Raw genomic sequence first — 12,118 nt, forward strand, 5'->3', positions numbered from 1 at the left:
TAGAAATAATTGTCCCAAAATAATATTTTTTCCCCACCTTATTTTTCTTACTCGCAAATGAATCGGTGACCTTTTTCTTTATCCAGAAAATTTCGGAAAATCAAAAAAAGCATCAGCGTCGACTGATTATCTTAACAATTATTTCAATAACCGATAACTGCTAGCGCTAACGGCTAACCGGTCCGATATTTTCATGACCAGTTTAGCTAGGGTTTCCTAAGAAAGCGGCGCCATTATCTAGCGGCCATAATGTGTTGCGATGCGGTGAGCATAACAAGACGGCCATCTTTACAGTGACTGGAGATGTCGACTTGAAGAAGTTATCTAGCAGCCTTGATCACCTAATTTTAATAACTTTTTTTTATAAAACTGAGACGTACTGCGACAGAAAACGGACAATCTAGACACACTTAGCATTGAGCATTGAGTAGGTTTGGAGTGTGAGATGTTTAAAAATCAAGCTATGCAATGTGCATTTCAAGGTTTGGTGCAAATTTCTAAATTTTCTTATAAAATGGAGTGTAGAAAGGAGAGTGAATGCGGGCAACAAAACGAATGGCGCACTAAGCCGCAGTAATTGCTAATAAAAATATGTCAATCGAAGCTAAATTGACAGTGTACAATGGAGTTTTAGTCCTGGCACTTATGTATAGAAGTGAAACATGGAACTGGCAGAGGAAGGATGAAAGCTGAGAAAATGCGGTCAAAATGCGATCTCTTAGACGAATGTGTGGGATATCAATGAATGACGGGGTTATGAATGATGAAATCGGGCGAGAGTATAAATCTGAGTCAGGTATAATTGATAAGATTAAGAAAGGGCCTCTGAGATGGTTTGGTCATGTAGAAAGAACGGATGACGAAAGAATGGTAAAACAAGTGTATATGGCGAAAATTGACGGTAATGTGAGACGAGGACGACCGACGAAGACGTGGCATGATTAGATAAACAAAAAGTCTGGTCATGTCAAAAGCGGGCAGAACCGATGGGCATGTATGAATATGGAAGAAGCTAGAAATGTATGCCAGGATAGACGTGTGTGGCGGTCCATTCTCTCTGCCTACCCCTACAGAGAAATGGAGTGATGGAGGTAGCGGTAGTTCTTATAAAATCAATTAAAATTTAGTCATTTTTTTAAATTCACATTACGTTTGGACTCATTTTCAGACACAAAAATGTTCGCAGCTACACGAGACAAAATGTTTCCAAACTGTTTGTGCCACTGTGACGGCCGTCCTGTGAATAACCTATTTAGACCGCTATTTGGCATTCAGCTCACAATCAAAGCTCTCTAAGAAATCTTCGCTATGTAATACGTAGAGACGTTTTCATGACGTCATCGGCTACATGACGGCCGCTGGATGACAGCTCCGCTCTCTTAGGAAACCATAGCTTTGAAAATACACTGGAACCTATTTTTACACACTTTCGAAATAACACTGTACAAAGATGAAATAAAAAAAATAATAATTCGAACATTGTTTTACCGATGCCTAATATAATTATACTACTCGTTTTTTAACTTCCCTCATCGCTCTTTTACTTGCTAGGCGCAGAGAAGTATGGGCGCAAGGGACGGGTGATAGTGAATAATCTTTGTCACAATTTTTGTAAGTATTCTGTTGTCATGTTACATATTGTTATAAAGCCTAACCACCATTGTTCTTTGTATAGTATTCTTTTTACACGGTACTGCGTGGAACGTATCCACTGTGTAAAAAAAAGGTTCCGGTGTAGAACCAGTTACGAAATAAATTTAATGAGGAAGTTCAGTGCTACAGAAAATTGGATATAAAAAATAGTTTCTTAGGTGTGGTAAAAATTAGAGCATTTAATTGTACTGCGAAGATACTTTAAAATGCATGAAAAAATTAACTGCTTCGCAACGTCACAGATAATCAATCGATTATAGCTTTATTATGTTTGACGATTAGCAAGTAAACATTTTTTTATTTTATTGTATGGAGTTCAACTTTTAAATGTCAGAAACGCTCACCATCCTCCTTGTGACATCGCGAACGGTGTAATTTCGAAGTTTCAGTAGGGATTTTCAAAATTTTGAATCGCAGCGATGATAGTTTGATAATACAAGATAAAGATTACAGTTTGCGTGTGAAATAGAACCTGAATCCTGGACGAGTGTTTTAAACTCGATGGCTGCTCTTAGGTAAAAGTCCCATTTACCAATACAGCGTCCTATGCACAATTGGATGCAAAAAGGGGTATAATGATGATGATGAGTTTGATAGTCTATAACCAAATAAATAAAAATCACTGAACTTTGTTATTATTGGATTATCGTGACCGGTAATGAGCAGGCGTAACATGTTGGATAGTGTCTCTGTCTCTCCACGGGAATGTCGGGCGGCAGATAGGGCACGGGCCATACTTTGCCACTTGCAATATCACAGATTCATCTGAACACGCATTTACAAAAACCAATAAATTATAGAGTTATAATGCTGTGGCAACCGGCAGATTTCTGGTTTTTGGGGTAACCACATTTTTCTACATTTAGCATGTTTTGACATCTGGCAACCCCAAATAATTTGTTTTAAGAATTGTACAAGGTTTAACACTTAAATGTCTAAAAACTCTCGCGGTGTCGCGAGCAGTGTAATTTCAAAGTGTATTTTTAAAAAATATAAAAACCACTGAACTTCCTCATTATTGTATTATCGTGACCGGCAATGCGCGTGATTAATACGTTGGATAGTCTCTTTCTCCGGCGCCTCTTTCTCTCAGCGTATGGCGACGGGGTTTTGCTACACTTTGCTACTTGCAACGTCGCAGGTTCATGTGAACAAGTGTTTACAATAACCGATTAATTAAAGCATTGTTTTGTTGTGGCAACTGGAAACAGATTTCGTGTTTCTGAGGTAGCCATGTTTTTCGACGTTTAGCAAGTTTTGACCTTAAGCGGGTTCAAGTTTTAAATGTCAGAAAAACTCACCAACTTGAACTCGCGACGTCGCGGGCAGCGTAATATTTGTATATTTTTTAAAAACCACCGAACTTCCTCATTATGGGATTATCGTGACCGGTAATGCGCACGCGTAACACGTTGGATAGTGTCTCTTTCTCTAGTGTCTCTCCCTCTCAGTGTATGGCGACGGGGCTTTGCTGCACGCACACGCCCACCATGGGGCTGTCGGGCGGCGGCGGGTGCGGCGCGGGCTCGGGGGGCGCGGCTAGGGGCGCGTCCAGGGGGCGCGGCAGGTAGCGCGGCCGCAGCGTGTGCGGGTGGGCATGGCCAAAGCGCGCCGGCTCGCAGTCCATCGCCGCGCCACTGCCCGTGCCCGCCATCATGTCCGTGCGGACTCGCACCATATTGAGGCCTGCAAGATAAAAAAATTATTAATTTTGTCAGTCAGTTCAAAAACGGTTTATTATTACTACTATTATTTATCATTGGCATAAGCCTTTGCAGGCGCGACTATATCTCGTCTTCATCCAGACGTCTCCTTCAAACAATATTTTTAGAATTTACAAATATTCCAATTTCGGGCCAATTTTAATCTGTCGGAAATAACTGTACTTGCGCTGAGTTATGGTCGCATGGTAGTTTCTGGACTTACTGATCAGAAGTCCAAAGTTTAAACCACACTTTTGATTCTCATTTTTTGGCCTATTTAGGGCTATTAAAAATAGCCCCAAAATAAAAATATTTTGGTAAATCACTAGAGCACAAATATTGTTTTAGGTAAAAAAAAAAAAGGGGTACCATTTTGTGGCAGGGCGAGATTTACTCTTCGGATCTCTGATCAGTAAATCGGCGATACTAACACGAGACCACAATCTGGTAGGTATGTCCAAATTTTGTAGTAAAATTTTTGAACCCCAGAGATTATATTACATAAATATCTAATAAAATAAACAGAGAAGTCTTTTAGAAAGGAAAATGAATGTCTAATTGAATAAAACTGATAACAAATCCTAAGTGCAATAATTTTGTATGTTAGAATAATGGTTTTGGCGATAACTCGCACATTACATTTTTTTACTACATTAAAGATAGAATGAAATTGTAGGGCGTGTTGGAAAAGTATGGAGTAGACAATAAACTTATACGTGCAGTATCGTCTCTCTATGAGGAGAGTTCAGCGTGTATAAGAATTAATGGGGGATTTACATCTTGGTTTGCGATCTCAAAAGGCGTGAAACAGGGATGTGTAATGTCACCATGGTTGTTTGATCTATACATGGACAACTGTATGAAAGAGATAGAATGTATGGGTATTGGAGCAAAAATGGATAATTTTTCAGTAAGCTGCTTGTTGTATGCTGATGATGCAGTTCTGTTAGCAAGCAGCAAGGCTGATTTGCAGCAAATAGTCTCTAGAATGTATGATGTATGCCTGGATAGCGAATTGGCGATGAACGAAAGTAAGTGAAAAGTTATGGTATTAGAAAGGGATAGTGAGGTTACTGACTGCATAATAAATGTAAACAACGAATGTCTCGAGCAAGTAGAAGAATTTGTGTATCTAGGAAGCATGTTTTCAAGAGATGGAAGAGTAGAAAAAGATGTTGAAAGAAGAGTGAATGCGGGCAGCAAAATTAACGGAGCATTAAGCACAGTAATTTCTAATAAAAATATGTCAATTGAAGCTAAACTGGCAGTGCACAACGGAGTTTTAGTCCCAACACTTATGTATGGAAGTGAAACATGGAACTGGCAGAGGAAGGATGAAAGCCGAGTGAACGCGGTTGAAATGCGATCTCTTAGACAAATGTGTGGGAAATCAATGTATAACAGGGTTAGGAAAGATGAAATCAGGCGAGAGTGTAAATCTGAGTCAAGTATAATTGATAAGATTAAGAAAGCGTCTCTGAGATGGTTGGGTCACGTAGAACGAATGGACGACGAAAGAATGGTAAAACAAGTATATATGGCGAAAATGAACGGCAGCGTGAGACGAGGACAACCAAGGAAGACGTGGCATGATCAGATAAACCAAAATCTTAAGTCTGGTCATGTCAAAAGCAGACAGAACCGAAGGGCATGTATGACAAGATGTATGAATGTGGAAGAGGCTAGGATTGTATGCCAGGATAGACGTGTGTGGCGGTCCATTCTCTCTGCCTACCCCTACGAGGAAATGGCATGATGGTAGTAGTAGTAGTAGTAGTTAAAGATAGATGTTCAACCATGGGCAGACTGTTACAATGTATAAAGTGGTCGCTTAAACCACAAAATCTCTACCTTAACTTGCAAAACTCACAAGTCCACAAATGGTCAAAAATTGTAGTTTGGTGTTTTCTTTTAGGACTTCAAACAGTCTAAATGTGTGCAAACCTTATATACCAAAAAATAACATCACTGCCATTTGCTCTAAACTAACGAAAGTGTTTTTACTACCCTGAACAAAAGCAAGTTTGGGACTTTTACAAGTTTTACAAATCAGGCTGACGATATTCGTATTAGCCCTGTAAGCCTAGACTTCCATATTCCCTCCTCAAAATTGTTCTGTTTATAAATACTAACTTGTTTGTGTGTTAGGTAAAAAATGTTTTAATGGAAATAATGTAAAGTAAAAAAATATTTATTTATAAGCAATTTGTGGGTTAATTACTACAACTTCAAAATCAGCATTTGTGAGTTACCTACTAAAAACAGATTTTTTTATCCTCCTCCACGAATGCTACAAAAAGACAAGTCATACATTCAAATCATCAAAATCTGATTTTAATGAATCACAACTTGCCTATTTGTAGTATTTATGAAGGAAGATATAATTGTGGGTAACTTAAAAATGCTGATTTTGAAATAATCTAGTTGTAGTAATTACCCCATGAATTGATAAAATACAAACCGTATGAAGAGATTATATCGCCGCTGTTCAGGCAAAAGTCACTAACCCAGAAAAATACACTTTTTTGTTCAGTTTGCCATTCGAAGCGTAAGATTGTGTTCTTTAAGTGACAAACGTCACTAAGGTAACTCTGTAAAAAGTTGATTAAACAATTATTTTTAACCATTTATTTTTCACTCTGTGACCTTCAACAAAATCTCAGCAAGCAAAAATCACTAAAAGCTGATTGAAAAGTATAACAATTTTCTTCCTAAAAAAAAATTGACAGCGCTTTAGGTATTTGTATACTAGAACATAAAAAAATGCCAGAAAAAAATAATTATTCAAATAAATTTCATTTTTAACTGCAAAAATAGTATAATTATTTCCAATATTTCCTTTCTTTCACTAACTCATTTGGCTTGCATTGTCCAGATTAACCAAGCCACTAAATCAAATTTTAGCCACCTTGTCTCATTCAAAACTTTCCAGATATATTCAAATGTATCAGAAAGAAAAAAATACCAATGGAATTTATTAAAACGACATGAAGAAGTTATGTTGTGTCCATAGAACCTCCAAAACACAATACTCCGATTTTTCCATAGTCTCCGAACTTTCAAATTGCGATTTCTTAAAATGGGGTTCTAGGGTTAGTGACTTTTGTCAGAACCGTGACAATATCTCATTGTATTCTGATGATCGCTTCGCACATATATTTACAATTCATACACTGTTTCATACATATTTATAATTTTTCATGCTATCAAAATAAGATCTAGGCTGATTGATGCTTGAAATAATGAATTCATAGTTATTATAAAGGTTATCTAGAATCTACTACATAACTAAGCAAACTAAATAAAGATGTAAAGAAATAATTATAGTTGAATATTAAATATGTTAAAATCATTTTTTTCAAATACAATTTTAGAGAAAAAAAATGCATATAATGACATGGCCAGTTTAACAAATTTAAACTTTTTGAAATCAATTTAGTTCTTATGTATGGAGCTGAGACAGCCCCAATAGGCCCTGAGCCCTACTGCGGGTTGCTCAATTGTACTCCTCGTAATTAACTTAGGTCATGGGCCTAGAAGCGGAGCATAATGCTCTGGCAAAAAGTAGTTGGTCAACACGACGCGAAAGAACAAATAAAGGGGTAATCGCAAAGGTTTGCCTTTAACCTAATGAAGCTCAGACAAAATCATGCGAGGGTCACTAGAACCCTTACAGGCATTGCAGATTGAATAAACAGCTTGCTAAAATGAGCCTTTCTGAAACGTGAAGATGTAGGTTCTGCGGTGCTGATGATGAAACACCTATACACATTCCATGTGAATGTGATGCTTTATACCACAAAAAAAAACACATCCTCAGGAGACCACTGGTTTAACCTGAAGATGTTAGAGAGCTCGCCCCCTACCTAATAGCCTGATACTTAAAGGATCTGGGTGTGGAGGGGGAGATTTAACAATATTAGAACACTCGCCCTCCACTCAGTAGCCAGGTTCTTTATAAATCTGGGCTTGGAGGGCGAGAACTAATTTACAGAGACCCATCGCAATAGATCTACACAAGTCGCAGTGACGTCGGGAGCTTATATAGCACTGACCCCCATATACAAGAATATGAATGTGAAACACAAACTGTTTTGTTTGTAAGATTATTGTAGTTTCATATAAATTAAAGGCACAAGAAAAGATAGGCCATTTTGAGGATTTCGCATAATTGATATTTCAGAAAATTGGCGCAATTGATATGAATACCATGTAAGAAACTTTTAAATGTCCACATAAAATGCTAATGTCCACATTCTGCTATAAACTGTACAATTTAGATAACTCTATAAAACTGCGATATTAGTGATTTTTGACTAAATTTTTGTGATTACATGCAATATTTTTATTCATAGCAAGCAATAATGTCTAAATTATATAATAAAAATAAGTTACTCATGCCTGAAATGTACGCATTTTGTTATTTGCGGGTATTTTAATTTAAATATAAACAGGGACCTTACTATAACAATATAATTCAGACAAACATAAATTTCGCCATTGTTTGATGTTTAAGGTGATTCTAAACTCAAATATGAAACTCCATATGAAACTCAATTATTCATAGTTCATAATAGGATAAATATTTTTTTGTTTTATACACCATTTTGTGAAAAGGACCATAATTATATTGTTAAAGTATTAGATACAATCAATATAGTGTAAAGTTTCCGCAAACCAAGTTTTGTAAAATTTCCATTGAAAAAAGTGAAAATTGAATTTTTTAATAAAAAATGATAAAATCTGTGAATAATTAGTTTCATATTTTCGTTTAGAATCACCTTAATGATTTTAACACATGGTCGGTGAAATGCATTTGTCAATTATGTCGAGATGGTGAACACATTCCTTATTTTACTTGTGCTGTATTTAGTAACACCCCAATTTGGATAAAAATCTTAGCAATTGTATAAATATTTATTTCTATACTCGGAATATAATTTAACCTTATAGGTTTACTTAAAAGCCTAACAAATTTAAATTTACTTGTAAGATAAATCGATAATTTAATGTATTTTTTAAAGTTATATTCAAATTTTTATTGAGATGAAACAAATCTTACAGGTCAGGTTTTAAACACATCTTTAAATCATCATCAATAAACTGTAAAATAAAATGCAAGAAAAAAAAAACATTTTAAAACTTGTTAAAAAATTATTTAAATAAAATTATTTGTAACAATTATTATTGATATTTTGTGTTTTTTCTACATGCGTATAGGGGTGCTTTCCTATTAGAAAATTGCTGGTTTGATGTTTTCTCCAAACATTTCCATGGACATTGCTGAAGTCTTGTTATTTTTTATATGAATTATAATAGCTGTTGGGTTGTATATGTCTACACAGTCCGATTTACATAAACAACTATATCCCTAAAGTTTGTGAATGTAGTTGAGGGTTTCATGCTGGAGGTTTGTGTCAAAATACCTATTGTAATTGTTGCGAAATCAAAAGGGATGGTGTAATTTACTCCATATAGAGTTATGTTTAATTTGAAAGACGAGGTTTCGGGCATTCTCTAGACTCGTTACATTAAGGGACTTTTTAAGCAAACATAATCAATACTTCATTCAGCTCAACACTCCATTTTGTCTTACAATATTCATTGATTAAATTTGGCTAAACATATACATAGTACTACCCCACTCAAATCTTAGTGATTCTAAATAGTTCATTGCTTTGTGCCTTTAACCTCAAATTTACGGCTACAACAATACTCGGAGCACGAATAAAATATCTAATATTGTAGATAAATCTATCATTTTCGATACTTATGCTCTAATTAAAAAGTTTTTAACACATAATATCTCATTGAGACGAGTCAATAATCAAGACAAAAATAAATATTTAAAATATGTATGTAAAGGATTTGAGCAATTTTACAGGTTCTGTATTATTTTTAAAGTAAGAGTAAATTTTACAAAATGTTTAAGTACAATATATTATTTTACATATCTTCCATTGTTAGAAAGAGAAAACAATAATAATAATTATAAAAAGTATGTTTCTCATACATTTAATGCACGAGTAGGGTAGTACATAGATGTGTTATTCTAATATTAGTCCAGAAACTCTGTAAATCAACAAAGATTAAAGAACAGTTGGTAGTTTGAAAGACAAACGAGTGTTGGCGCTAGTGTAAGGGAATCATCTAGAAAAATGATTATTTAGTTGTTAGGACCTGGGTAAGTTAGTCTGTCTCGTTAGGTGCTGCGGAGGACTCCTCACTGGGGAAGTGGCACTAGTCATCGCACGCTCTCTGGGCACAGAATAATAACAAACACCCGTCATTACCTCTGCCCTTACGCCTCTACCAATACCATTCCCTATATTCATGCCTGCTCTCATCTCCTCTCCTCTCAAACTTTCCTTCCTAATGCTGCGTTGTTTTTATTGGAAACAAGGTTTGAGTTTTTACTCCGATAGCTTCTTTGTGGCGTGTTAAAAATAACAAGCAATCGGTACAAAGAAGTCATTTAGGAATTAAAAGGATATTGAGATTATGATTCGTTGACAAGACAGCTAAATAATTTATCGTAACGATTGATCTAATGAAAATGATCAAAAAGCTTTAAGAAATGTGGGTCAACAGATTTTATTCAACTTTTTAACACAGTAAAATAACAATTTACTGCTGTATTTATTGGAATTATTGGTGAGGAAGGTCAGTGGTTTTTATAAAAATGATTTGTTAACAGACTATCAAACTAAGCCAAAATTTTATTTTTATTATTTTTATGTATCGTATTATCATCGCTACGATTCTTTAAAGTATTGCATTTTTCCGCCCGTGATGTTTATTAATGTTTTCATACATTTTTGAGAAACTCCGCTGTACAATTAAATCCTCTTACTTGTACAGCGAATAAGAAAACATTTTTCATATCCAATTTCCCATAGCACTGAACTTTCTCACTGTCTAAAAAGTAAAATTGAATTTTCTGAAAATTTAAGCATCTTTGTCGATGAAATTGAACATGATATATATTTTTTTAAATGAGCATTAATTTTTTCATGCAGGAAATTAGATTTTACTTTATGGACAATTGAAGATAACTCCGTTCATTTCACATTGATTGTAATACGGTCTCAGCATAACTTATACATTAAGTGTAGTCATTACTTTAATAAACCCTTATGTACAAACGCACATTCTAGGAAAACCCTATTAAAAAACTGTCATCTTTTTAGTCTGCAAAAACACTCGACTGTCAAGCCAACAAACCATTACAACCAAATGCTGTACTGAAATACATCCACGATTTTTTTGAGAATCAAGATAATATTTTAATTGATGACATATAATTCAATAGACACGTTACAAGCATGAAATCGATAACATTTCAATTCATAGGTATTAGCCTCCCCTGTTTTAATTCTCTAGCGGACTTTTATTATCTGACGTAACGCTACACAGAAATGCAATGGTGAAAAATACAACAGATATATTGTTTCATTTGTAAATACAATCAAAATTATTGAATAAGTAGAAATTTAATTAGTTACGTAGAGGAATCCGGATATTAGAATCACGGATAATGTTATCAATCGGTTGTTGCTATGATAATCAGTCAGTCCCAAAACCATCTAGGAACATACAAATAATCCGCATGATCAAACTTCGCCTAGTATAAACTATATATGGAATAGAATCCATTTTAGTATAAACTATATATTTTAAAATATTTAAATTCTTGGGAATTTCTAGAAAATGATCCTATTATTTAAAACTAACATGAGGGTCCAACAATGTTATTCTTGCACAATAGGTATGTATGTAAATGAGTTTTTACCTGAAGCACAACTGTCTATAAGACTATTTAAATTGTTTATTTATTGATATATATTCGGTTGCCTTGTTTATTTTGTGATCCATTGATGTGAACAGTTGAGTTAAAGGAATATAAAGTAATATAAAGTTTATCATAAATAACCCTACATATCATGGCAAACAAAAGGGAAAACATGTGAATTTCTCTGTTCACAAAAAAAGGAAAACTTTAGAGCCCTTTAATGAGTTGACTGAAATGAGTCAACGGAATCAAGCTCGGTAAAATATTGCAACCAAATAGAGGACGTATAGAAACTTCTCAAATTTCCAATCAAAACATATTTCGAAAGGGAGATCGATGAGTCGGCATTAAAAGTTTGATTTAATAATGTTTGTGAATATATTTATTTTATCCTTTGCTTAATGTTATCGACCGGTGATCGTTATCAAAAGTTATAAGACCCACATTAAGCGGACTACACTGTATTTTTAAGTACATTTTTAACCATTTTAAACCACACAAATAATAACACTGACAGACAGTGTTGTAGACTAAGGAAATATGTATCTCTTCTAAACATAAATATTTGCATGTACATCCTAATCTTTTTTTAAAAATTTATTTATTTAACTTTTTGTACATAATGTTATTTGTACATTGGCGGGCTTATTGCCAAATGGCAATTTCTTTCAACCAACCAATAAAATAAAAGTTTTATTTTTATAATTCAAGTTACAGAACATATTCAATAGAAAAAAAAAAATATTAAAAAGTTAAAAAGTTAAAAATATATAAAAATAGAAATAAACGTATTTGTTTATAAATTATCTTTTTTTAATTGTTGATAGCAATGCAATATTTACAATGTGTCTATTTTTATTATACATCAGTGATTTTATAATGCACAATGTTTGTAATCACAATTTGAACAAATCTATACATTTGGCTTTTAAAATAAAAACAAACAATATATTTTGTGATTCTAAACAGC

At 34.3% G+C, this 12,118-nt stretch overlaps 1 protein-coding gene across 1 annotated transcript in view; it reads right to left on the reverse strand.

Moving 5' to 3' along the window:
* Window positions 1-1,606: 1,606 nt before the first annotated feature.
* mnb (minibrain) overlaps window positions 1,607-12,118 on the reverse strand; it is a 123,020-nt gene continuing 112,508 nt past the window's right edge. The window contains 1 exon segment of the mRNA XM_088237723.1: window positions 1,607-3,339. Coding sequence (XP_088093849.1) covers window positions 3,101-3,339 — 239 coding nt within the window. The 3' untranslated portion in view covers window positions 1,607-3,100.

This window comes from Micrasema longulum, unplaced genomic scaffold (assembly GCF_059751315.1).
Source record: "Micrasema longulum isolate JH-2025_06_02 unplaced genomic scaffold, ASM5975131v1 h1tg001775l, whole genome shotgun sequence".
Taxonomy (NCBI): domain Eukaryota; kingdom Metazoa; phylum Arthropoda; class Insecta; order Trichoptera; family Brachycentridae; genus Micrasema; species Micrasema longulum.